At 35.3% G+C, this 27,406-nt stretch overlaps 2 protein-coding genes across 3 annotated transcripts; both read right to left on the reverse strand.

Moving 5' to 3' along the window:
• Positions 1-527: 527 nt before the first annotated feature.
• LOC131989201 (fibronectin-like) lies at positions 528-16,807 on the reverse strand. Its single transcript, XM_059354400.1, has 11 exons — positions 16,700-16,807; positions 14,362-14,450; positions 10,992-11,508; positions 9,991-10,317; positions 8,756-9,004; positions 7,662-7,785; positions 5,559-5,710; positions 4,063-4,320; positions 2,774-3,040; positions 1,353-1,450; positions 528-1,194 (listed from the first exon to the last, which is right to left on the reverse strand). Exons 1-11 carry the CDS (start codon positions 16,731-16,733, stop codon positions 1,111-1,113), a joined length of 2,199 nt encoding a protein of 732 aa, XP_059210383.1. The 5' UTR covers positions 16,734-16,807; the 3' UTR covers positions 528-1,110.
• An 898-nt stretch (positions 16,808-17,705) lies between these two features.
• tp53 (tumor protein p53) lies at positions 17,706-27,167 on the reverse strand. Of its 2 annotated transcripts, none has more exons than XM_059354870.1 (11): positions 26,848-27,167; positions 25,369-25,498; positions 25,182-25,263; positions 24,891-25,061; positions 23,490-23,664; positions 23,272-23,384; positions 22,535-22,644; positions 21,782-21,906; positions 21,599-21,702; positions 21,442-21,509; positions 17,706-19,578 (listed from the first exon to the last, which is right to left on the reverse strand). In XM_059354870.1, exons 2-11 carry the CDS (start codon positions 25,455-25,457, stop codon positions 19,482-19,484), a joined length of 1,134 nt encoding a protein of 377 aa, XP_059210853.1. In that variant the 5' UTR covers positions 25,458-25,498; positions 26,848-27,167; the 3' UTR covers positions 17,706-19,481. The 2 variants fall into 2 exon arrangements, with proteins under 2 accessions (XP_059210853.1, XP_059210852.1); XM_059354869.1 differs by having other exon boundaries at positions 24,891-25,064; positions 26,848-27,165.
• Positions 27,168-27,406: the final 239 nt, after the last annotated feature.

A 27,406-nucleotide genomic window follows, 5' to 3' on the forward strand; every position in this document is an offset into this window, starting at 1 on the left:
TCTCAGGTTTCAATATATATTCTCAGGTTTCTATATATATTCTCAGACCTTTAATATATATTCTCAGACTTTTACGAATGTATTTAATAATTGTTTTGAATCCATATAAATAATAATTTCATGAATGGCTTGCCATATTTCATATTGAATTCAATGTTTGACAATAAAAGTACAGAACAAGTGATAAACTTTACAACTTACACAAATAGTGAGCACAATAACTGCAGTGTAGTGCAGATTATCTCCTGTGAATATTGCATTAGAGATTTTTTTTCTGCTATTTTTGGAAAGTTTTATTACAATTCTCCGTCAGATGTATTTTTGTTTTAATTTAAACAATCATGAATACTAAATAAAGCTTCTTTTTCTTTTTTCTTTTTTTACAAATTCAGGGTTGTCTTCTATTTGGTTGTTTTTGTAGCATGGACATTAAAAACGATTTATTTTCTTCACATAAGTGGATGAAATGTTGAGATAAAAGTCTGGAGCTAAAGATTTTTTCTGCCCCAAGATTTGAAATAAGGTTGCTGAGATGTGAAGTCAGCTGGAAAACTTTATTGAGCGTTGGAACATGACATACAAGTTTAATTTTCACTCAAGATATTACCCATTTTATTTATTTACTCAAATACATAATTGGAATCCTATTTCTTTCAAAGGGGGAAAAATACAAAAAGTTCAACAGGATAAAAATAGAAACGCTTATACTCATTTTGAGTATGGAACCTTTTTTATTCATCACTTTTTAACTTACTATTTTTTAGATTATGATAAGACTATGACTGTTCTTTAAAAAAAAGATTTGTGAAAATGTGCCTTCCACACAAAGCAACATCCAGAAATAAATGATATAAAAGAAATAAAAACAAGTGGGAAGGTGCTAAATATATTTAAAATTCTTAATATAAAAGACAGAGAGTGTAGTCGCCATTTAACAAGATTTACATTGAAAACAAAACAGCTAAATACGACACACTGTGGCTTAATATTTGATTTCCTGAGCAGCAGTAAAGAGCAAAACAGTAAACGAAAGACAGAAAAAGCTTTCTAAAATGTCTAAAATACCTTCACCAATGCAGATTAAAAACAATTAATTAAAATGTATTATGTTTACTGTGTTTCTTGGTTTTCAATTTGCTTCTTGAGGTTCCACACAATAGAGTCCCCAAATGTCTTCTCAAAATGTGCTTCCAGCTGCAACAAAACACACAAACACAAGCAGTTTATCACACGTACTCTAAACATGTGAATTAATAAGAGAAGAGAAGATCATTTTGTAGAATAAAGCTACCTTTTGCTCATTGAGTTCACCTCTCAAACCTTTTTTTTGGTCCAGGTGGTGATTGACATACCTGCTTAAAGACTTTTTCCCTGGTGTCTTCTTGATCACAGAGGAGAGGCTCAGCAGAGGAGCACAGCATGGACAGGCTGATTTCCCTTTCATCTGCAACTGGACAACAGACACACACGGCGTGTAAAGAGAACAAAGGCGCACACTCTCCTTCACGCTGTTGCATTTGCATGTGGAATACATTTCTATTTTAAAAAATGTTGTATCATATTCAGTAAACAAATGATTTGTCGCGAGAACAATGCTTGTCCAGTTTAATGCATCAACCCTCTTTCAGCAAAGGTAAAAAAACACCTCAACCAAGTGTGGTAACATGCTTTTACTATTTTTTGCAGAGATTTTTTTTAATTTTGCAGTGTGCATTCAGCATTTTTAATGCAATCTTTTGTTTACTTTTTTTTTGTGTTTTTTGCCATTTCTTTGTGTGTTTTCAATGTGTTTTTGTGTGTGTTTTTATGTGTTTGTGTGTGTTTTTATGTGTTATTTATGTCTGTTTTTGTGTGTGTTTTTTTTAGTTCTTTGTGTGTTTTCATGTGTTTTTGTATGTGTTTTTTGTATTTTTTTGTGTGTTGTTTGTACAAAAAATATGTTTTTGGTGTGTTATTTGTAAAAAGAAAATTATGTTTTTGTGTGTGTTTTTTGTATTTTTTTATGTGTTGTTTGTACAAAAAATATGTTTTTGGTGTGTTATTTGTAAAAAGAAAATTATGTTTTTGTGTGTGTTTTTTGTATTTTTTGGGTGTTTTTTGTGATTTCGTTGTGTGTTTTCATGTGTTTTATGTGTGTGTTTTCATGTGTTTTTGTGTGGGTTTTTTGTATTTTTTTGTACAAAAATTTTTTTTTGTTGTGTTTTTATGTGTTATTATGTGTGTTTTTTCTCAGCAGAGGAGCACAACATGGACAGGCTGATTTCCCTTTGCTCTGCACCTGGACAACAGACACATGCGTGTAAAGAGGAAGCGAGAACAAAGACGCACACTCTCCTTCCTTTTACATGTTAATCATGTCTGTTTTCGTATTTTTCTGTGTTTTCATGTGTTTTTGTGTATGTTTTTCATGTGTTATTTATGTCTGTTTTGGTGTGGGTTTTTAATTTTTTGTGTTTTCTGTACAAAAAAATATGTTTTTGGTGTGTTTAATGCAATCCTTCGTGTTTACCGTTTTTCGTATTTTCTTTGTGTGTTTTCATGTGTTTTTGTGTGTTTTTTTATGTGTTATTTATGTCTGTTTTGTGTGAACCAACTTATCAGACAAAAAATAAGCATATATCCCCTTGATTTAAGATATTTCATCTTACTTAGATTGCAGATATTGCAGTGAACAAAAAACTCTCTATAAAGGTATGTTACAGTGAGTACCAACAAAGCTCCATAGAGCTTGTTGCTAATAGGCTAATAAGACTTTGAGGTCTGAGATTCTCACCTGTGCAACCTGAAACCGTTGCTGGTTGACTATGTTGTCCATCCGCCTCCGTTCGCACTTCAAAGTCGTACTTGGTCCCCGAAGTCAAACCTGTGAACGTGTAGCTGGTTTTGTTAATCCCATGACGAGTCCGGTTGTCGCCCCAGAAACTGGAGTTTAATCTGAGAAAGTAGGTGGCTGCTGCTGTGTTGTTCGGGGCCTTCCACTGGAAGGTGATACTGGTTTTATTAGGACTGGTCGAGACAGCGTTTGTGGGCCGACTTGGCTCTGGAAAAAAATAGAAAAAGAAAGAAAATGGTACAGTTATCAAATGATCTCACTAGTCTAAGGATTTACAACATACATGTTTAAAAACTTTCCAAAGCACTTTAAGACTAATTTTAAATTTAATTCTCAGATTCACTCTTATTCAATGCGTTAATCTTTAATCTTCATCCTCCAAGATTTCTGACATGCAGAGGTCAATTTATTGTTCAATTTAGGGACTAAATTATGGAAAACCTTTTCCATCTCCATCTCTCCAAAATGTTTCTAAAGATGTCTAAAAGCTCATTTAACTGCTGTTTTAAAATTCTAATTCACACACAAATACACTTTTATATCATGTTCATTTTTGTTTTTTATCGTTTTTGTTATTGTCATTATAACTTGTTGATGTTATACATACATGTATGTTTTTTTCTATTATCAGTTTATTACTCTCTAATAACTATGACATTTTAGTTGGAGGCTTTAAATAAGCCCATCAGGGTTTTCTGCCTCTCCCTGCACTTTACACTATATGTTATCTTTGTTATTGTATGTCATTCTAACTGTGCAAAATAAAATAAACCTAAACCTAATATTTTCAGTCAAAAACATAGTGAATTAAGATTAAAGCTAAACAAAATTACTTTAAAAAAGACACAAAATGACAGAAAAAAACTAGATTACTTTTTAAAAAAAAGACAAAATGACAAAAGATACAAAATTACTAAAAAAAAAGACACAAAATTACATTACATAACATTTCCACTTCTTGCGGTAACAACAACACGGCAGATAATAAACGCTCCGGTAGCAGCTGCCTTTCTTTTTGTTAACGTCGTCATAGCAACAAGTGACACAAAGCTCCAGCTGGAGCAACAAAGGGACCTTCTACATACAACACGGTAAAGTGCCATTCATTTAAAACTCAGATTAAACTTTCATATCAAGGTGAGGGCCACAAAATATCATCACGAGGGCCACAATTGGCCCACGGGCCGTAAGTTTGAGACCCATGTTTTATGCAGTGGAAAGTGACTTACTGGTGAACTCGGACCCGTGCACTGGTGGGCCTTCAAGATGTCCGCTGAAGGATTTGACGAAGACTGTGTAATTGGCTGCAGTCTTCAGTTCTTTAAACTGCTTCGTCGGCTCGTTTAGGCCCTGTGCTTGGCGTTCAGTTTTGCCGTCACGCTGGAGCTCCACGTTGAAAGTTGTAGAATCACCTGCAGGTCGCTTCCATCGTGCAGTAAGGGAGTCTTCTGTGGTTTCTAAAACCAGGCCGGAAACTGGTCCAGGAGCTACAAGGGAGTCAAAAAGTCAGATTAGTGACATTCACCACAGCAGGACAGAGTTCATGTGTCTGTAAATCAGTGGTTCCCAAACTGGGGGTTACCAGGGTTACAAAAGGGGGCATGGCAAGGCTAAATTGAAATAATTTAATTGTTCTCCAATGCTGCACTGTAAAAAAATAATCTGTTTAATTTATGGAAAAATACCGACAGCTGTGGTTGCCAGAACTTCACCGTAAAAAATACAGTGAGTAGGGTTTTCTATTCTAAATTTAAATGTAAATATCAGCAAAAGCTGTAATTTAGACTGAGTAGTGCCATTATTTTTAGGGTAATTGTGTAATTCATTCACACATCATGGTATTTCTCCATACATTTTGCATGAAAATGTTGTATTTTTATAGCAAAACTGTGTGTTTCCTACAATTTATGACAGAAAAAAGTAAAATTTTTGTGCTATTCTTTGATTTACGGTAATTAAAATTGCACTAACTAAGTACTGTTGTTATAGTTATAATATATATTTCCTTGTATTTATAATATAATTTATAATATCTCCTTGTTTTTATATTTCATATTGTATTTTTATTGTGTCTTGAACTCTCTTATTTTGCACATTATGACTAGACTAGTTACTAACTTTATTCTATTCTATTGTATTGGTGTTGAACTGCTGCTGCTGGAATTGCCAATTTCCTGAGGGAACCTTCCCAAGGGATTAATAAAGTTCCTATCTATCTATCTATCTATCTATCTATCTATCTATCTATCTATCTAAAAGTGTCTAATACGGTGATGTAAATTTTTTTAATTTTACGCCCTATTTCTGATGTTTATTTCTACAAACATTTTTTACAGTGTGGTAAAAGCTAAATCATGACTCTACTTGAAATATTACAAATACAAAAAAGCGTACTCTTAACTTTAACACTTATCTGCTGTACTCTACCACCCTTACTTTTTAACTACGCTTGTTTGACTTGTGCTTTTTATTATTTTATCTATTTTCTTATCCTGCTCTATCTTATTTGTATTTTTATTTCTATTTCCCTGTTTTTACTGTTTTCAATTCTGTCTTGCTGTTTTTAATGTTTATGTAAAGCACTTTGAATTACCTTGTGTTGAATTGTGCTATACAAATAAACTTGCCTTGCCTATTTTTTAGATAGAAAAGGGAGGCCCAGTAAAAAAAACTTTGGGAACCACTGCTGTAAATGGTGGATCTGTGTAGAGGCAGCCAGAGTTACCAGTGTAGTTGGTGATGGTCACTTCGTCTCCCAGCAGCCCAGAGCCGCTGACCTGCACTCTCACACTGAGGACTATTCTGGAGCCACTCGGCAGCCCTGTTAGCTCCACTTCATTTAGCATCCCGTTCACCACCACCTCATCGATGTTGGAGCTTCAAGAAAAAAACGTGAGGTCATTATTGAAAGCTGCAGCAGATGTGTAATTAAAGTTAGGAATAAAAGTGGTAAGTTTGGTGCCTGTAAATGTAGTTAAAGTTAAGATTAATGGCTCCGAGCATGAGAAAAAAACTCTTTGAGAAAATGGTCTTTAAAGATTTCATGCATTCTTAATAGAAATTACTATGTGAAGACAAAATATTTTATGTAATTCATAGCAACAACAATATAAAACCAGGGCTGGGACTTTAGCGCTTTAATTAAGATTAATTAATTACACAAAAATGAACACGTTAAAAAAATTGACGCATTTTAATCGCGCTTATTTTTGCACCGCGGAACGTTTGTCACTGGATGAGTTTCAGGCGGACCGATTATACTGGAGCACCAACTAGCGTTGATGAGTTGAGACAACAACAAACCACAGTGAACATGAAGGAAGAAGCTGATGAGACCTTTGGTTGGCCCCGTGGATGATGGGACATTTAGTTACTAAAAACCAACGGATGGAAGCGTCGATAAGAGCATGGTTGTGTTGCTATGCAACAAGGAATTCACATATCACCGCAGCACATCCAGCCTCAAGTTTCACCTCAGTGCTAAACATATAGCAGCTAGCGGCTAGTGTGGTAGCTAGCGTGGATTGTGTTTTACTTAAAAAAATAAAGTATTCTAGTTTACAGAAGGTCTACCTACCTATAGGCTACCTGGATTTATGAAATGTACTATATTTCTAAATATGCTATTGCTACACTTAATGGCAAAAATTGCACTGGTCTGTTGGACTTGAACAAAAATAAACAATATTTTTGTTGCTTAAGCTTATGTATTCAGTCATTATTAAATGGTATACTAAAAATCCATGTGAAAAAAAATACTTCACTGTTCTCAGGTCAAATATTTATATGCAATTAAAATGCGATTAATTTCAATTAATTAATTACAAAGCCTATAATTAATTAGATTATTTTTTTTAATTGAGTCCTGGCCCTAGTAATTACAGTCTGGATTACGGTGATCTGCTTTTCATGAATGCAACTCAGAGACTTTGCGTTTCATTACTGGTTTGGGAAATCGTACACATCATTGTTCTCTGTATGCCACGGCTAAAATGCCATCTTTGGGTGAATCTCATGAAGCCAGTCTAATTTCTGTCTGTGAAGATTATAAGGACATACTTTATTAAACTAAATATATTTCACTTTTATATGAATGAACAATATAGCCATAATGAGGCACAATTCATTGTTTTGTGTTAATATAATATTTTCTACATTTTTAAACATATTTTTGATTCACAATAAATATTTAATAAACTATTAAATACACATATATATACATACATACACATATATATATATATATGTGTATGTATACATACATGTATGTATACATACATACACACACACATATATATATATATATATATATATATATATAATGTAATGTGCTCTCTCACCATTAGCATGCTAGCATGCTCTAGCATACCCAAAAAAGACACAAAATGACAGTAATAAATTACTTAAAAAAACAAAATGACCAAAAAAGACAGAATTACAAAAAAAGACACACAATTATTAAAAAAAGACACAAAATTATTTTAAAAATACACAAAATTACCAAAAAGACACAAAATTACCAAAAAGACAGAATTACCAAAAAAGACACAAAATTATTAAAAAAGACAAAAAATTTTTTTTAAAAGACAATTATTTAAAAAAAGACACAAAATTACAAAAAAAAAGACATAAAATTACAAAAAAAAAGTAATTAAAGGGACCTTCCACACACAACAAGTGCCATTCATATAAAACTCACATTAAACTTTCATATCAAGGTGGGGGCCACAAAATATTGTCACGAGGGCCGCAATTGGCCCGCGGGACACAAGTTTGAGACCCATGGTGTAAATAAAGGTCATTTCTGGATAATCTCTTAAAAACATACCGATCATCAGCGTCCTCAGCTTTCACCAAGAACTCGGTGACGTTTCCCTCGGGTCGCTCCCAGCTGAGACGCAGTGAGTTGTCGGTGTTGTCAGAAACCTGCAGGTCGGACACTTTCCCAGGCTCTGAAATAGAAACATCATTCTGTTTACAGACAAAACATTACACCCTCCCTGGTATCACTGATCTAATTTGCTTCAGCTGATTTGAATTTTATACAAAGTGGGGAAGGTATAGATAGCAGCTATAATCCTGTTCCTCAATAAACCCTGAGAGAGATTCAGAGGTGCTTTCAATGGTCTCATTCACACAGTTTGCTTCCTGTTAACATCCTCTCCTCCCACTCAGGAGTTATTACCCTTTTAGACGTTTTTGTGCAGGGGTCTCAAACTCAAATTACCTGGGGGCCGCTGGAGGCAGTATCAAAATGACCAAAAAAAGACAAAAAAGAATACTAAAAAAAGACACAAAATGACCAAAAGAGACACAAAATAACAGAAAACAACTAAATTACTTAAAGAAGAAACAAAATGACCAAAAAAGACGCAAAATTATTTAAAAAGACAAGAAATTACCAAAAAAAGACAAAATTACTAAAAAATGACTCAAAATTACCAAAAAAGACACAAAATGACTAAAAGAAAGACACAAAATGACAGAAAAAAACAAAATTACTTAAAGGAGAAACAAAGTGACCAAAAAAAAGACACAGAATTACCAAAAAAGACACAAAATTATTAAAAAAAGACACACAACATGACTTAATAAAAGACACAAAATGACCAAAAAAAGACACAACATGACAGAAAAAAAACTAAATTACTTAAAGAAGAAACAAAATTACCAAAAAAAGACACAGAATTATTTAAAAAAAGACACCGAATTACCAAAAAAGGCACACAATTATTAAAAAAAGACACAAAATTACAAAAAAAGTAATTAAAGGGACCTTCCACACACAACACGGTAAAGTGCCATTCATATAAAACTCACATTAAACTTTCATATCAAGTTGGGGGCCACAAAATATCGTCACGAGGGCCGCAATTGGCCCGCGAGTTTGAGACCCTTGTTTTTGTGTGATATTAAACTCACTGGTGTATGTTGTGACGCTGACTCTTTCACTTCTTGAACCGTCCTTGACGCCTGAGATGACGGTGAATCTGTAAAAGTTTCCGGGTGTCAAACCGTCGATTTTTCTCTCTCTTTCGCTCTCTGTGAGACTGGAACCGCTTTGGTACTCGATAAAATAGCAATCCACACTTCCAGCTGGTCTGTTCCAGCTAAGAAAGACGGAGTTTTCTGTCTCCATGGAGACGTTCAGGTTTTCCACTTTGTTTGGTACTGAAGAAAAGGAGAAAAGGAGAGATATCATCAGGGTTAAGTGTTAAGTGATAGATAGATAGATAGATAGATAGATAGATAGATAGATAGATAGATAGATAGATAGATAGATAGATAGATAGATAGATAGATAGATAGATAGATAGATAGATAGATAGATAGATAGATAGATAGATAGATAGTTTAGACAGAATTACCAAAAAAGACACAAAATTATTTAAAAAAGACACAAAATATATACCTTGATTGTTTGCTTTTACTCTTCCTGTAAGTCGCTTTGGATAAAAGCGTCTGCTAAATGACTAAATGTAAATGTAAATGTAAATTACTAAAAAAAGACACAGAATTACCAAAAAAGACACTAAATTACCAAAAAGACACAGAATTACCAAAAAAGACAAAAACATTTTTTTAAGAAGACACAAAATTATTTTTTTTTAAAACACAAAATTACTAATAAAAGACACAGAATTACCCAAAAAAGACACAAAATTACCAAAAGGACACAGAATTAGTTTTTAAAAAAACACGAAATTACAAAAAAAGACACAAAATTACCAAAAAAATATATATATATATTTTTAAAAAGACACAAAATAAATTAAAAAAAAAGACAAAATTACTAAAAGGAAAAAACACAAAATTACAAAAAAAAAAAGTAATTAAAGGGACCTTCCACACACAACACGGTAAAGTGCCATTCATATAAAACTCACATTAAACTTTCATATCACGCTGTGACTCCAGTAAAACTCCTAGATTTACTAAAGACTTTCAGTTTTTAGCCTTGGACTGTGGAAATCTTTTGGTGTAAGTCGAGCATTAGTGATGCTATTTTTAACACTTAATTTAGTCTTATTAACACATTTATGAGGACTTATGCGAGGGAGCTCTTATCTATTTACAAACACGTATTAAAAGGATCTTAATTTGATTTCTTTCATTATTGTCACAGTCAGATTTTTCATAAAAGGAGGAACACTCACTGGTGTAGAAGTTGACCTTTTGCGGGAAGATGCTCCTCCCACACTTGACGGGGAACACCTGGACCGAGTGGTTGGTTCCTCCTGTCAGGTTTTTGAGGTCATAGGTCGTATCATGAGCCTCGAAACTTCTCATTTCTTCGCCGGTCTTGACCTCCACGCGGTAGTGGCTGATGTTCCTGTGTTCAGGCTGCTGCCATGTGATGGTGGCGCTGTCCGAGGTCTTATTGGTCACGTTGGCCCCGCCGCGGAAACGATCTGTGGTTTGAATGAGAGCAAGATGTCCAGGAAGGTAAAAAAAAATACACAAATAATATACACAAATAAATCCTAATAAGATCACTGCATGTGTTGTGTTTCAATTAAATAACTCAGTTAAAAAATTAGTTTTAATGGGTTTCAGTTGGGACAAACACCCTTTGGTTACACTTTTGTTAAATTAAAATATTTTTTTTAATTTTTTTATTGATTTGTTTAATCATAATAAGTTAAATTTGAATTGAAAAGTTATAATGATTATTATTATTATTATTATTATTATTATTAACTTCTAATACATGAGCACCGGACAAAACCCCTTTGGTTACACTTTTGTTAAATTAAAAATAAAAAATTGTTTAATTTTTTTAATTAAAAATTGTTTAATCATAAGTTAAATTTGAATTTAAGTTATAATGATTATTATTATTATTATTATTATTATTATTATTATTATTGTTAATAATATTAACTTCTAATACATAACTGAGCATGAAAATGCCAATTGTATACTTTATGTTTGTGTCCTAGGCCCTTATACACAGTTTATTTTATATTATTTATTAACATATTGTTATTTCTGATCCATGACACTGTAAAAAAATAAAATAAAATAATAATAATAATAATTTAAAAACACAGTGAAAATAGTCTAATTACTGTCAAATTTTCAATGGACTCAAGTCCAGATTTTTATTACATTATAGGGAATTTATTACATTATCAGGTTCTACAAGGAGTCTTACCTTCATAACAGATGGAGGGCAGAGACTCCATGCAGTTCTTCTCTACCCAGGCCCCGAAGCTGAGCATGGCCACACAGGAGTCTTCAATGAACTTCCTGTCACCCTCTTCTTCTTCTGGTGTTGTCATCAATGACGTTGTCATCACTGGTGTTGTTATCAGTGGCGTTGTCAGGCCTTCGGTTGAATTATCACTAAAGCTCGTCACGTTTTCGGTTGAATTATCACTAAAGCTCGTCACGTTTTGGGTTGTGATTTCGGCCATGGTCGTTGCCGGGGCTACCGTTGCCGGGGCGCTGCAGCAGGCCGGGACTGTGGATTGGAAGACGGGCCAACCAGGGTACCAGTTCTGGAAGAGGAGCGGCTCCCCGTTGGCCCAGCGGGACCAGAGCATGCTGGTGCTGTTGGTGGTGAAGTTCTTGCGGAGGCCGACCCAGCAGTCAGACGAGAGGTTCTGGGCGAGCTTCTGGACAAACTGCATGTTTTCTGGAGTCAGAGTCACCAGATCTGTGTAACATTCCTGGTAGGATGCAAAAGGTGGCAGTAAAGGTCAGTTTGGCAATTGATATGTCAACCTGGTCTCACAGAAATCCGTGAAATAGCCACGGATTTCGCTTAACTCAAAATCCGTGGAATAGCCACGGAATCATTCAAATTTCCGTGAAACTGACACGGATTTCGCTACAATGCAAGTTAATGACCAGTGGCGGTTCTAGACCAGTTTTACTGTGGGGGCCGAGGAGGGGCCAGTGTTTTATAAGAGGGGCATATTTAACAACTGCAAAGATGACATTTAAGCATTCAAAACTTTTATTTTACCTTGTTTAAAAATTGCATTTAAAAATATTTGGAAGATACAAATACATTGATTGAAACAATCAGACTTACCAACAAGAACAGTTTTTTTTTGTACCGCAATGATATTTCTCATCTTTGTGCACAATTACTTTTTTTTTTTTTTTGAAAGTGCAGTACAGTCAGAATGATGTTTTTTTTTAAATATACACAAGCTCTTATTGCTTTTATTTAACTACACAATGTACACATTTTGGGTTCCTTTTGTGTATAGTGCAATATTGTTTGAAGAAAAAATAGGTAAGAATTGTTCCGTCATTCATCGTTTTAAATTGATAATTTTATTATTAATTTGACACAGGGGCCACAGCAGGGGCCAAGGGCTTCTTCACAGGGGCAGTGGCCCCTCTAGGCCCCTGTGTAGAACCGCCACTGTTAATGACAGTCATATCCCGTGGCTATTCCAACATACAGAGTGATTATGTACATTCACTGAGTGAATATTTAGAAAATAAAACATATATTTCTCGCTAGAAATGTGATCAAAATCCATTTTTATGCAGAAACTAAGTCAAAATATTGATTTTTCACTTAAAATGAGAGAACTGTCCGCCATGTTTTTTGTTCTGACCGCCGGGACCTTGAAAGTCACGTGACTTGGAACAAACCAATAGCCACGGGATATGACTGTCATTAACTTGCATTGTAGTGAAATCCGTGTCAGTTTCACGGAAATTTGAGCGATTCCGTGGCTATTCCACGGATTTTGAGTTAAGCGAAAATCGTGGCTATTTCACAGATTTCTGTGAGACCAGGTTCGATATTTACATGGTTTTGTTTAGTACACTGCAAAAAAAGGTGTGTCTAAAAACAAGATAAAAACACTAAATCTGAGGGAAATGATCTTGCTACATGGACAGATAATTGACCTTGGCAAGATTTATTAAATTAACATTATTGACCCTTTATCGGGCGAAGAACTGTATTTGGTTACTTCAGTGGCAAAAGTGTTTAAAGTGGCAAAGCTGCGCAAAAAAAGTCGCAGATTCACGAGAAAAAAGTGAAAACAACTTTTTTTCTTGCTGATTCACCACTTTAAATCTCATAAATCTGCACATTTTTTTCTCATAGATTTGCCACTTTGATCTCGTAAACTTTTTTCTCTAAATATTACACCCCTCCCCCGGGTCCGTATGTTGTTGTTTTTTACACATTCTGGCTGTATGTAATATCCTCCAATATTCTCTAGGGTTGAAATTTGGAATTTGCAAGTATTTCAATGAGTGTCCTGTTAAGGGTTAAAGCTAGAAATAAGCATGTTGTACGTTTAAAATAAGAAATTAACTCTAAAAACAAGATAAATTAAAGCTGCCAGCAGTGATGAACTGGCCCGAGCAGAGTGACCTGACAATTATTTGTTTCTTACCAAGATAACACAAACTTTAGATTAAGAAGTGTTGGATAATTTATCTTGTTTTAAGAGTTCATTTCTTTTCTTTAAGCATTCATAGAATTAGAAGAGAATATAATTGTTAAATGGGTTTAAACTTAGCCTCGTAACAAAAAATAAGCTTTTTGAAATTAGCTACTTTTTCACATTTCTGTTTCGAGTCACAGTCACATTTTGGAGAAGTCACTTCTTGTCACAGTCAAACAGTTTTGCTGAGGGACTTAATGAGTTAATGTGAAGCATAAAGCTGAATATGGGAGATTCTACAACATTTAAAGTGTTTTTTACATGCGTCACCATGGGTTAAAAAAAAAATCACATTTGCACCCAATTTATAATAAAAACAACAAGAAAACCCCTAAAAAAAATAATACATTACATTTATCTAAAAAAAAACTTTTTTACAGTGTAGAAAACCTTCACACAAAGTGCTAAATTTAAATTATTTTTCACACAATTTAAAACACTATCTGGTGTCATTGTCCCGTGAATGCAACATGGCACTTTACCGTGTTGTGTGTGGAAGGTCCCTTTGTTGCTCCAGCTGGAGCTTTGTGTCACTTGTTTCTATGGCGACGTTAACAAAAAGAAAGGCAGCTGCTACCGGAGTGTTTATTATCTGCCGTGTTGTTGTTACCGGAAGAAGTGGAAATGTTATGCAATTTTGCACATTTTTAAAATAATTTTGTGTCTTTTTTTTTTGTAATTTTGTGTCTTTTTTTGTAATTTTGTGTCTTTTTAAAAATAATTTTGTGTCTTTTTTTTAAATAATTGTCTTTTTTTGAGTAATTTTGTCTCTTTTTTTGTAATTTTGTCTCTTTTTTCATTTTTTGGTATTTTTTTAAGTAATTTAGTGTTTTTTCAGTCATTTTGTGTCTTTTGTTTTAGTAATTTAGTTTTTTTCTGTCATTTTGTGTCTTTTTTCTTTAGTAATGTTGTGTAATTTTGATAATGCCTCCAGCGGCCCCCAGGTAAATTGAGTATCGGTATCGAGTTGAAAATTTTAGTATCGTGACAAAACTACATGGCAGTACATTTAAAATGAGAAATCACAACCTGTTTCAGCCTCTTTCTGTACATTAGCTTCATGTTGTATTATTATTATTTATATACAGTCTATGGGTGTACCTGGCAGTGTTCCCTGGCTTCATCCCAGGGGAGCGATGTCGTTACCGGGAAGTATTCTCTGTCTGCAGCGCTGCACAGCGACACCACAGCTGAAACAGACACACAAACAGAGACAGGAGGCTGTTTGATGCTACTGATCTGAAGGAAAAAAGTCTCAGAGCCCTGGAAATATTTAAAATCGCTTTTTTTGTTCTACCACCTGACCAAAATCAAAAGGGATTAATTTTATTATTAAAAACAAAAAAGACAAAAAAATCCTCCAGTCTATCAAGCTTTAATGAATGATATAATGAAACATTTGCAGTTAGAAAAAATAAAATAAATACCTTTTACACAATATGGCAGCCATTTATGGACTATTATACCAAATATAATCCAATGAAAAATTAACAAATGTAAATTTTAGAACCCTTGACATCCTCCAAGTTGTATTATGCCTATTTAAATCTCTTTATTATTATTGTTTTGGTATTTGATTTGACTCCACCTAGGTTTTTGTTTGTTTGTTGTCGTTTTTCTCATGGGACCAACATTTTTATACTGCATATTAATATTTATTCTGCACTGGAATTCTGCTCCTTAATACATACTCCTTCTTTAGACACTTAATTTTTTATTGTATTTTCATATTTTATTGCTTGAAGTATGCCTCGGTTGTTCTTTTTATTTAATTGTGTCTATCTATCTATCTATCTATCTATCTATCTATTACTTTTATTTTTCTACCATCATTCTGTTCTTTCATGTTGATTTGAAGCATAAATTAACATGTGTCTTCTTTATTTTTGTAAGTGAATGAAAGGAAGCTGGAAAAAAAAAAAGACAGCAAATCCTTATGGTCGCATGTTTGGGATTTTTGGTTAAAAACTGACTGAAACAATTAATGGATTATCAAAACAAAAAAAGCTTTTTGAATTCCTTTTAACAGCAAATTAATTCATAATTTTGTCTCCAAGCACAACTCAGCACTTTTAGTTTAAGAGCCTAAAATTGGCAAGCCATTACCTCACATCAGGAAATTATACATAAGTTAGTTTTAAAAATTAAAATAGTTCAAAAGCTATGTTCACAAATATAGTTGTTAGCTGTGCAACAACTTTTTCAGGCGTTGTAGTATATTTTATGTTATAAGTGGTATATTTTATTGTTACTTTTATATGCGGGTCTTCTGCATCAGTTAAATTTCACATCTTGACCTCCTGATTGTGTAACAGCCGGTTTAAACCAGAAATAACGTACTATAGGGTCTGGGATTTGTCAGATATTAGAGGCGTTTGGAAGCAGAATATAAACAGTATGAATTGTATCTTTTTAAGGTTAAAAGTAGACTTTGCAGCGTGGGCATGCACAAAAAACGTGTCCCATACGTTAACTATGGGCTGTTACAATCCTGGTTTACAGAAAGGTTAAAAACATCCTAATACAAAGAGCAAAAGAGAAGAAGAATCTAGGGCTTTATTAGAGACGGGACACAAGATTAACCCTCTGGAGTCCACGAAAGCGCCGGAGCAAGATTTCTTCATGATGTCAAAAAAAGACACAAAAAAGACCAAAAAAAGAGACAAAATGACAAAAAAAGAGACAAAATGACCAAAAAAAGACACAAAATGACAAAAAAAAGACACAAAATGACAAAAAAATACACAAAATAACTAAAAAAAAGACACAACAGGAACATAATGACCAAAAAAGACACAACAACGGACACAAAATGACCAAAAAGACACAAAAATGACCAAAAAAGACAAAAAAAGAGACAAAATGACCTAAAAAAAGACAACAACAGACACAAAAAAGACACAAAATGACAAAAAAGAGACAAAATGACCAACAAAGACACAAAATGACCAAAAAAGACACAAAGAAAGACACAAAAAAGACTTGAAAAAGATTCAAAAATGGACAAAATAGTCAAAGACTCCATAGAGTTAACAGTGTTCTCCTCCGCTGTACCTCAGCAGTGTAATTTGATGTCTGATTATAAAGGAAACAAAAATGAACATCGTCGTGCATTTTGATTCATTTTCTCACTCAAGAGAGCTTGGAATTCCACGACAGCGTCTCTTATGGAGCTGAAACAACTGGCAAAGATTATCGACAGAAAAAGAATCAACAATTCTGATTACAGATTATTGAAACAATCTGAAAATCAGAGGTGCCAGCTCCTTCTTTTAGTTATTTTTTGTTGTTAAATCACTGTAAGTGGTTTTAGATGGTAATATGCCACAATCCTGTGTTACTTTATACTTTACAGGCTGAACAATGTATCCATCATTTCTTCGTCTTTTTCATTTATTTTTTAGATGAATATCAATCAGAGAAAAAAAGGAATACTTACCACAAAAAATTAAGATGACTTTACATTTCCCCATGCTGAATTCCAGTGGACTTTAAGAGCTTCATTTAATTTCAGCAGATAGCTACTGCAAAACAAAATTATTAAAATCAATATATTTACAGCAAATTAAATGACTATCACCACTCACCCACCTGCTGCTGTGAAGAGAAGGAAATGATAGCAGAAACACACAGCTCCAGTGACATGGGAGGATCAACAGGTGATAAACAGACACATTTGAATGGCAACACAAGGCTCTATTCAACACGAGGCAAATAATAACGGTGGCTCTGCATTCATACACCAAACATGCAAAGTATGTGTGGACTTAGAGGCCAGTCATGCAGTAAACTGGGAGACACGAAGACAGAACACGAACAAAAAGTATTTTTTGTTACTAAATTACTAAAAATGAAAGACTCAAAATGACTGAAAAAAGACACTAAATTATTTAGAAGACACAAAATGACCAAAAAATACACAAAATTACCCAAAAGTCACAAAATTACTAAGAGACACAAAATTAACAAAAAGACACAAAATTACTAAGACACAAAATTATTACAAAAAGACAATATTACCAAAAAAGACACAAAATTGTTTAAAAAAAGACACAAAATTACCCAAGAGACACAAAATTACTAAAAGAGACACAAAATTACCAAAAGACACATTACCAAAGACACAAAATTATTAAAAAAGATACAAAATAATTAAAGACACAAAATAATTAGAAAGACACAAAATTATTACAAAAAGACACAATTACCAAAAAAGACACAAAATTGTTTAAAAAAAGACACAAAATTACTAAGAGACACAAAATTATTAAAAAGACACATTATTAAGACACAATTACTAAAAAAAGACTAAAATAAAAAAGACAATTATTACAAGACAGAATTACCAAAAAAGACAAACTTATTTCAAAAAAGACACAATTATTTAAAAAACACATTTGTGCAGTAAACTGGGAGGCAACAGAGACACGAAGAGAGAATTCAAGTATTTTTTGTTCCACATTTATTTTGGCTTTAAGCTTTGAATAACAAAAATGCAAATTAGTACAAAAAAAGCCATGAAAAAATAACGACAATGAAAAATATAGAAAGATAAACCTCTTATACAAAACTAAGTTCCCAAAATAATCTATAAAGAGACAGAAATAAAACAAAGAAATGCCTTTAAGTATAATTTCGTGGCAGTGTAAAAACAAAAGTGGTTAAATTGACAGTGATTGGTCACATCAAAGTGAAGTGCTGCTTATGGTGGCATGGTTGGTCTGTGGCTGCTAATTCAAACATAAAATCACATTTTATCAGTTTAGATCGGCAGTAATTTGATATCTTACGTGACTTCCGATGGATAATTCCCGTATTCTTTTGTAGTTTTTGTCTAAATTGTACAATTTTCAGACTTTCTACTTCGTCCAATCACACGACACAAGACAGAGGTTTCCTCGGTTACAAAGCATTTGATCCAATGAGCGACAGAGGAAGGACTCAGGAACCAAAACATGGTGACATTCAAGTGGATAAGTTGGTCTCCAGTGATGAGTTAGGGCTAAAACAGAGGCCGTGTCAAACGGATTGCAATAAGCTGACATTCGTCTGTTTCCAGGTGACAATTTGACTGTACTTGTGTTAAAATTCCTCGTTCCTATTTTGTTTTACAAATACTAAAAGGTGTTTAGCTTTTGGGGTGATCCAGCCAGCCCCTCATCTAATAAACCTACTGGTCATTTTTTATAAAAAAAATCATGAAAGTACATGTTCCCTGCGAGCAGAATCAACACCATTTAAAGAGGCGATGATGTCGACCGATAGATGTAGAGATAAACGGAGCTAAAATGTATTTACAGCTATTCGTGATGGAAAAAAAACAACTAAAACGGATGAAAAAAAAAGATAAAGCCCCGCTGAGAAAATGACATGCATTCTTTATTCTGGCCTTACATTTGATCCTGTGACTCTAACTTTCATTTTTATGTCTGCTTTCATTGGACATCTCATCAGAGCTGAGCTGAAACATTCGGGCCGACTGACTTTCCTCACATAGACACCGAAAGAAGAGTCTGAACGGGTAAAACGTTTTGAAGTTACATGGGCTTATAATACAGCAACACTAATGGAAATAAACACCCATTCAAGTTTTTTTTTTTTCAAGCGTGGCAGTGACTTGTTAATATTATGATTCTTTGCAATAACATACTGCTGTAATTGTGTACAATTTGTCCAAGCTGCTTCTCGAGTTCTTTTTCAACATTATGAACATGATTTAACAAAAAAAGCTTAAAAAAAAAACAAATATGGATGAAAAACCAAGGAACGATCTCTTCAGCTGTCATCAAGTTATTAAACTAATTTTACATGACAACATGAATTAAACAAAAATGGCACAATTAAAACTCAAATCAACATCCCTGCCAAGATTAACACTGATTTCATGCAGCTCCTCCTAATTTTAACCTGTTTGATACAAAGTTTAGGACCTGGAGCCCTTTCAGAGGACCTGGTTGTGAACTGAGAGAATAGAGGGCGAGGCAGAACTGTTTACAGTACGAGCTGCTTCTCGCCGCGTAATCTACGTAACCTTTATTACCCATTTGCATACTTTAAAAACAGCAAAACACTGTACAATTCATTGGGTACAGTAAACGGTCGGGCAGTACAGTTATTGGATCAAGTTGAGGTGGTTTTGGGGTTCTAATGACGAGTAAAAAGGCGGAGAAAGGCCCACTGGTTTGGAGGGAGAAGTTGTTGTGTAGGCAGCCGTGGTGGTCTTACTCGCTATCACTCCGCTCTCCTCTCTGCAGGAGCCTCTTCCCGCTGGAAGGCACAGCAAACTCCTGCTTCACAGACACCTTGGTCTTACTTTTCCTGTGGAGAGAAAGCAGGACAAAGCCGGTGAGATGAGGACTAAAAGGCAGATGTGAAAGATTTAACAGATGTGGTTTTACTGGCAGAAGAACCTCAGTTGAGCTGGTCGGTGGGTTTAACTCAGGGGTCAGCAACCTTTACCATTAAAAGAGCCACTTTGGGCCAGAAAAAAAAAAAAAAATTCATCTGGAGCCGCATCTTTGAGCCTTATAATGAAAACAATTTGCAATTTCTCACTGCAGGTCAAGCATATCGCTAGGCCAGAAGCACTGGCTGTGAAGGGAAACAATTTTTTTATTTTTTTATTTCCCACATAAAGCACTCACGTGACAAACCACAGAAAAGGGGAATAAAATAACAAATGGCACAGCACGCAGACAAGGAATACACCAAAATATATCTATATAATAAATAAAAAAATTTAAATAAAATAAAATGAAATGAAAAATAGTAAGTTACCACTGTGTTACATCTTTCATTTACTGTCAGTCGTTCAGTCATTTGTACAGATATATAAGGCCGTACAGTTTACATGGTGAAAAATAAGGGAAGTGAAATAAATCTGTCTTTTTTTCACTAAGACTCTTTTTCTTTTTTGGATTTGAAATCTATAGCAATAGCTAGATTTTGTAAAATGTTAGAGGATAGGGTGAAGACCTTGATGTGCACAGGCTATGGTTTAAGTTGACTGAAATGTTCTCTTATTTCTGTCTATAGACTACATATTTTTACAATTGGAGAATGTAAGAATAACTTTAGGCCTACAACCATGACAAATGGTGATTAAGATGTAAACACAATTTATTTCCATATGTATGGATATGTATGTAATTTTATATTCCATATTTTTTTGTCAAAGCAACATGGAGCCACTTGTGGCTCTGGAGCCGCAGGTTGCCCACCTCTGGTTTAACTCAAACACTGTTCACAGTGCCCTCTAGTGGCGGGTGGTCTCTATCAGACAGCAGTGGAGTGGATGCTGACTAATATTCATCACAATGTGGGTTTAAAATCTCAACTGCAGCCAAGATAATGACAGAGTATCCGCCTAAATCTGAGGACCTTCATTAAAGGGGACATGTGATGCTTATTTTTAGTTTAAGTTCAGACGAGAATTTGGGGTTTCTACTAGAACATGGTTTGATGTTTAAAAGTATTCTGCCTGTGGCTGATGTAACTCTATGAAGCCTGTCTGAAATGCTCAATTTCATAGTCTTAAATCCAGAAATCTGTGGAGAGCTGACATCAGCTTGAGTCGAGAGTAGAAAACACAGCTGGAAACTGATTTTTCAGAAGAGGCTTCTGTCGATTAACCTAGGCAAGAAATATTTACAATGTTTTTTTCCTGCTCCAATATGAAGGGGATTTCAATTGATCAGAACTAAGATGCGATAAAAAAATCATCCCAAGAATCTGCACCACTATACTGTTGCTAAAAGGTGAAGAAAGCATGTAGGCTTAAATGTTAAGTGGATAATTAGCTGCAGTAATATGAGTGAATAAGTTAAGATGGTTGAGCTGCCACTAGAGCAACAATCACATTACCAGGATTACAGCAACAAAATATGAGGCAATACTCTACTACATTTGGTCAGCCAAATCTGCATTTTACATTGCTTATAGTGGAAGTTAGCAGTCTACTTACAGGTCTAATGTAGCCTGCTTATCAGACTGGTAAACAGATTACACATGTGCAATCTCGAGCACCATATATGGATATGAAAAAGGTATATTGTCCTAGTTCAGATGGTGGTGTTTTTGCTCACCAGGTTTACTTTACTGCATAAAAGGTCTTTTTGGGATTAAGTTAAAAGTTTTGCTGACTGAATCAAGCCGTTCTGTTTTATAGGATGCACTTCTTACTCTTTGTCCAGCAACTCCAGACCGTCGTTTATCTTCTTCAGCATTTCATAACGCTCACGGCCACGGATCTGCAAGAGAGATCAAAGGGAATTAAGTATACAGTGAAATCTTGTAAAAGAAGAAGTTCAGCTTCAAAACAGTACGGATCTTTACTTACATGAAGAACAAACGTTTCTTTGTCCTCCTCCTCTGCGCTGGAAGTTGACTTGGACTTCTTTACAGAAGTCATGTCTGGATTTGGAGCCAGAGCCGGGACGCTCTCTAAAAGGGAAATAAAGTGAAGTTAGCAAGGGAAAAGCAAGCAGAGATGAAAACTTTAACTGATGCAAGAGAAACGTACTGCGTTTCTTAGTTTGCTTGGTGCCGTTCTGCGCCTTGGTGCTGTTCTCCTCCTCAGTCTTGCGGTCTCTGCCTGGACATGCGCAGACTCGCACCTCAAAGCACCTCCGACCCAGAACAGTTCCCCTAGGAAGAAGATCAACAGAACTTTGGGTCCAAATGCTTTCCTAGGCACAACAAGCAGCTCAAAGTCGGACATCCTTAGCAATAACACAAATAAGACATCCAGTTACATCGTTGCAATGCAAACATCTTCGTACAAATAACAAACATCAACACTCCCATCAGGTTTAACACTTTATCTGGCAAAGAACCATATTTGGTAACTTCAGTGGACATCCAAAACTGGGTCCCCATGTCTCTCTGTGAGGTCGTAGAACCACATGGATTTCTTCCAGTAATATTTCGAGTAAAAAGTTGCAAATTTACTAGATTAAAGTGGCAAATATACAAGAAAAAAAAGTTGCAGATTTTAGAGATTTAAAGTGGCGAATCTGCGCGCAAATCTCATAAATCTGCACATTATTTCTCGTAGATTTGCCACTTTAATCTCGTAAACTTTTTTCTCAAAAAATGACCCCCCTCCCCCGGGTCCGTATGTTTTTGGTTTTTTTACACATTCCACAGTCAGACACATTCTGGCAGTATGTAATATCCTTCAATATTTGCTCCAATATTCTCTAGGGTTGAAATTTGGAATTTGCAAGTGTTTCAATGAGTGCCCTATTAAGGGTTAAAGAGAAACAAGTCTTACTCTGAAGTCTCCAGGGTCAGGATGGTGAGGATGGGTCTGCGGTTCATGCCCCCCATGCAGGAACTGTTGCACATGTAGCTCAGCAGGATGGTTGTTATCACCGAGCCCAACTGAAACAGGAAACAAATCGTATTTAAAACTGGTTGAAGCTTATGCAATCAGAGGAAAAGGCAACAATTTTCTAAACTTCTCATCAGACTGCAGCCATTTTTTTAAATTTAAGAAAGTTTCAACGGTTTCACAATTTCTGTATTTTATGGTTACTGAATTTTCAGGCTAAAATTTGACACAGACATTGGGGTTTTGTACATTTTAGCAGCTTTTCCAGTATCTTACACCTGTTGTAAATTCCATGTTTTAGATGAGTACTTGCATACTAAAATGGGGGAGATTTCACTGAACCATACCAACAGTGATGGCGTTACACTTTTAGGAGGAACGGTCTTCATTTCAGATAGGCTACTCATTATTTTTTACATTGAACATGTGATTATCTATAGTCTATAGATGGATATAGTCAGATTGAAGAGAAATACAGTAAGAACTTCAAGCATTTACAAGCACTTTATCTAAAATCCAAGCACTTTTTAAACCTTGAAAATACAACATTTAAATTCAAGCATTTCCAAGGATTTCAAGCACCCGTACAAACCCTAACATAGAAAATCACACAGTAGGAAGTGTGAATGGATAAAAAGTAACTGCTGTAGCAGACAGATTGAGTGAGGCGGTCCTACCTGTGGGGGCTCATAGGGGACCGTCACACTCTGCCTGTTAGTGTTGGGATCTTCGTAATACTGAGCTCTCTGGCTGCCCTCCACTCTGATCAGATGGCTTTTATGTTCTGCAGCTGAATGGAAAACATTTTTTTAAATATATCTTGCTCACAATCAGAATCTTAAACACTAAACACTCTACTGTATATCCAAAGCTATTTTTCACTGAAAATCCTTACAATCCTCATTCTGATGATGGGGGCATCTGCGGACCACTTCGGCCACGTGTTCAGTCTTCTTGTAGACCGCTGTGGCCCTGATGACAGCACCCTGAGGAGGCTCTTTGTCCATTAACACTTCAATCGGGCTCGTCTTTGCCAGCTGGCAATACAGCTTGTTGAGAAGCTCTGAATACTGAGAGAAAGCACAAGGGAAAAAAGACATTATTATATGTGCACTTATGGATCAACAGAGCTGTAAGTACACACATGTGAGGACAAATGGTAAATAACGTTCTGAGATCTGTCTCAGAAAAAAAGAGTGCATGTTTATTAAGACTAAAAGTCAAAACCTATTCAAAAAAATTTTAAAAAAAATTATTCAACTATTCTTCTCTAAAAAGGTTTTCCTCATAAATAAAGAGACATTTCAGAGTAAATTACAATATTTTACCTTGATTTCACCCTTTTTAACCCATTCTGTGCTGGAGGAAGTCAGCACAGGAACATGTCCCGTCATGTCAGAGCCGTGCTTTACAAGCAGACAGCACCTCTCCCACAGAGCAGAGCACAAGCCGTAGGGGGCGGGAGAATCAGGGCAGACCACCCTAACCTTAACTAAACCGGCCAATTGCAGCACACTGCTGGGTGAGTCACCGTGGAAACATTAATGCCATTGGCTCTTCAGACGCAGTGACTGACTCTGGACTTTAAAATTTAGCGAATCGTCAGAATGAATAAGATTCCACATGAATGCCACCATGGGAGATACGAAAGAATGGATTTTTAACTCAACGACAAGGTAAAATATACTTTTAATTCCTAACTTATGTTACATACTAAATAAATGTATTTTTTGGTGACACAAACTTAAGAGTCCAATGAGTGAGTTTACTATATAAAAAACGTTTCAATTACTTTAACTCATAAATTTGAAAATTCTCTATAGTTAAATTGGGTTTTACTTGGTAAATTTAAAAAAAACTGGAGTTTCTGTCTAAAAACCCCCCACTATGGATTGCAAAAAACTCAGTTGAGCAGTGAATGAGCAGCTGTAGAAATCCCCTTTGTCTCTTACGAGGGGCTCAAACTTCTGCTCCTTGCCATGTTTGGTTGCAGGATAATCTGCTGTAAGTCCTGTCAAAATGTAACATTCGTGGTACAACTTTTAGATTCTGTTTAATCCGCTTAAAATTCTAAACTATATGTAGGAAGTACAGATGTTTTTGAAGCTGCTAAATGCTTACCTAACATTAATTTTGATTAAAAGTTATGTGGCACATATACTAAGGCATTACTAGCACTACACACTAATACTCGTATTACTAAAGTAAGGCATTTACTAGACTGTTTTAAAAATACATGAAATCCTTAAATAAGTAACATTTTAAATTTCGAGAGCTTAGGCCAGGAGTTTCTTACCGTGGAGGTGACCGACTTTGCTGTGCCAGACTTTTGAAAGCGGAGCTGGAAGCCATATTCCCCTGGATAGTCAGTTGTAACTGGGACAGTGGAGGAAGGGGGAGTGACAACATCCCGAGACGTCTCTGGGGCCAGCTCAAACAGATTCTCATCGAACTCCTCAGTCAGCGCCTGCTGCCAAAATAAATACTTTTAGATTGAAGTTGCCATCATATGAATATTGAATAATATCAAAGAAAGCTTTCTCCTACAGCGATATAATTCAATGACTTAGAAGAGAAGCATGCTTACCAGCATGTCAATCGGTTCATTTGCCCTCCAGGTTTCTTGAGGCACATCAACCACCGATGAAATGTTGATGGTGGATGTAACACTGCAAAAAACACACAGGACAAAAAATGACTACCTTGTTTTCCCAAGAGTACACTCTACTGTTTTTTTTAATGCAATCTAATGGTATTATCATAACATAACTTACACATTATCCCACAGCTGTCTAAATGAATCCTGGCTCAGGGGCAGGTCCTGGCTCAGAGTCAGACTGTTCAGATCGTGTCCTTCCATCATTATTTCCCCTCCTTTCCCGGCTGAGGGAAAACTAGGAAGAGCTGCGGGGATCAACAGGAAGTAAGTGTGATTAGACCACATAACAACCAGGTCACAATCAAACTCTACATTTGACTAGTTCAATGTAAATCAAAAACTGCATGATTTATAATTTATTTTATAATGAGTAATTGATTACTTAAAATAACATTTTTTAATAATAATAATAATAATAATATCTTTATTTGTCATTGTAACAAGTACAACGAAATTAAGTGCATTCCTTGTTCTGTGCAAAAGTAGCAAATAAGTAAAAAGTCACTATGGACATAAAAAAAAGTGCATAAAAACCCCTCACATATCCCACCCACACACATCCACATTCATAAAATTTGGTAGCACCGTTCAGTGAGATAATGGCTGTTGTGTAGAAACTGTTTTTTTTTAACTGTTTGTCCTGGTTTTTATAGATCTGTATCTCCTGCCTGATGGCAGCAGTTCAAACAGTTTGTGATGAGTCTTTCAGGATGGAATTGGCCTTTTTGAGCTCAAAGTAATGTCTTTAAATTGTTTTGTCTACCTTACATCCAGAGATTAGACATCCAGAAGATATTAACAATGAAATTAAAATAGAGAAAAGCAGCAAAACAGAATGAAAACAAGATGACATTTTTTGTTGTTAGATGAATGGATTTATTAATTAGTCGGTGATGTAAACTGATTTCGACTAATTATCCTTTAAAATCAGACAAGGACACTCATGGTTAGCAGTTAGTGCAATTACTACATTGATAACGTTACTAAAATCTTGCAAATATAATAATAAACCTGGTTGCTGCCATACAGGAAAAATAAGTTTGAAAAAGTTGAAATAAGCAATAAGGCCTTGGCCTCTAAACTGCTGACTAACGTTAGCGTTAGCCTGGAAAACTACCAATGAATAAAACACAACAATAAACAGAAACATCCATGTTTCAACTAAGCTAATAAAAGTTTTAAATGTCAACACAGCTGACTGACTCCCAAAACAAACTAACGTTAGCTAGCTAGCTAACCTAACGTCCATTTTCTTTGGAGCAGTAGGCCCACACTGAAGCAAGCTAGCTTCATTGAGTCGGTACTTCCTCAATAACTCGATTAATACAACTCAACTTAACGATACAATGGCGCTAATAAGCAAAAGAGTCGACCATATAACAGTGTTGTCTACCAGTCGAAGACAATTTAAGCGCTCTGCCGTTTGTTTTGTTGTTGGCAAGCGAGTTTGGAGTTAGCTTCAATTGCTAATTACGTTAGCATTACGTTTTGGAATTCGGCCGACTAACGTTAAGCCGTTAAACTTTCTTTACCGGACAAATAAGTGGCTTTAAACGGCTTGCTGTAAAAGTATGACATGTGTATGACTACATACCTATCTTGCACCGCTGTCTGAGCAGGTGAGTCACTGGTGGGCGTCGAGGAACCGAGCTGAATCCGAAATAGTCACAATATTTTGGGGTGAAGCGAAGCACGTTGTCGTCGGGGAATCCCACTAAAAGGAAGGGGGGGCGGGGCTTAATGCTGTGTTCGTTTGCGCTCGGAATTCGGAAAGACCCGACCTCCGAGTCGGAAAAGTGCAATAGAACGGCCCTTGAACTCGAGATTCCGACTCGGGAATTGGGGTAGCATCCAAGCAGCCCGAGTAGGTCGGAAATACGTGGGTGTGTCGTTTGATTTAGCGTTTGTGTTACTAAAAGTGTAGGATTACTTTGCACTCCCACTCTGTTAGTTAAAGAGTTTGTGTGAGCATGGTAGGGACGAAAAGGCACAGTAAAGGTGTAAAAAATATTATATTTTGTCCCGTATTTAAACTACATTAGTCTATAAGGTGTAATACTCCAAACAAACATCAACTTGCTGTTGCCGGCAATGTTTTCCGAGGTTGAGCAATGAAACGCATTTACCTCGGAAGTCGGATTTCCAACTTGGAT

Source organism: Centropristis striata, chromosome 17 (assembly GCF_030273125.1).
Source record: "Centropristis striata isolate RG_2023a ecotype Rhode Island chromosome 17, C.striata_1.0, whole genome shotgun sequence".
Classification (NCBI taxonomy): domain Eukaryota; kingdom Metazoa; phylum Chordata; class Actinopteri; order Perciformes; family Serranidae; genus Centropristis; species Centropristis striata.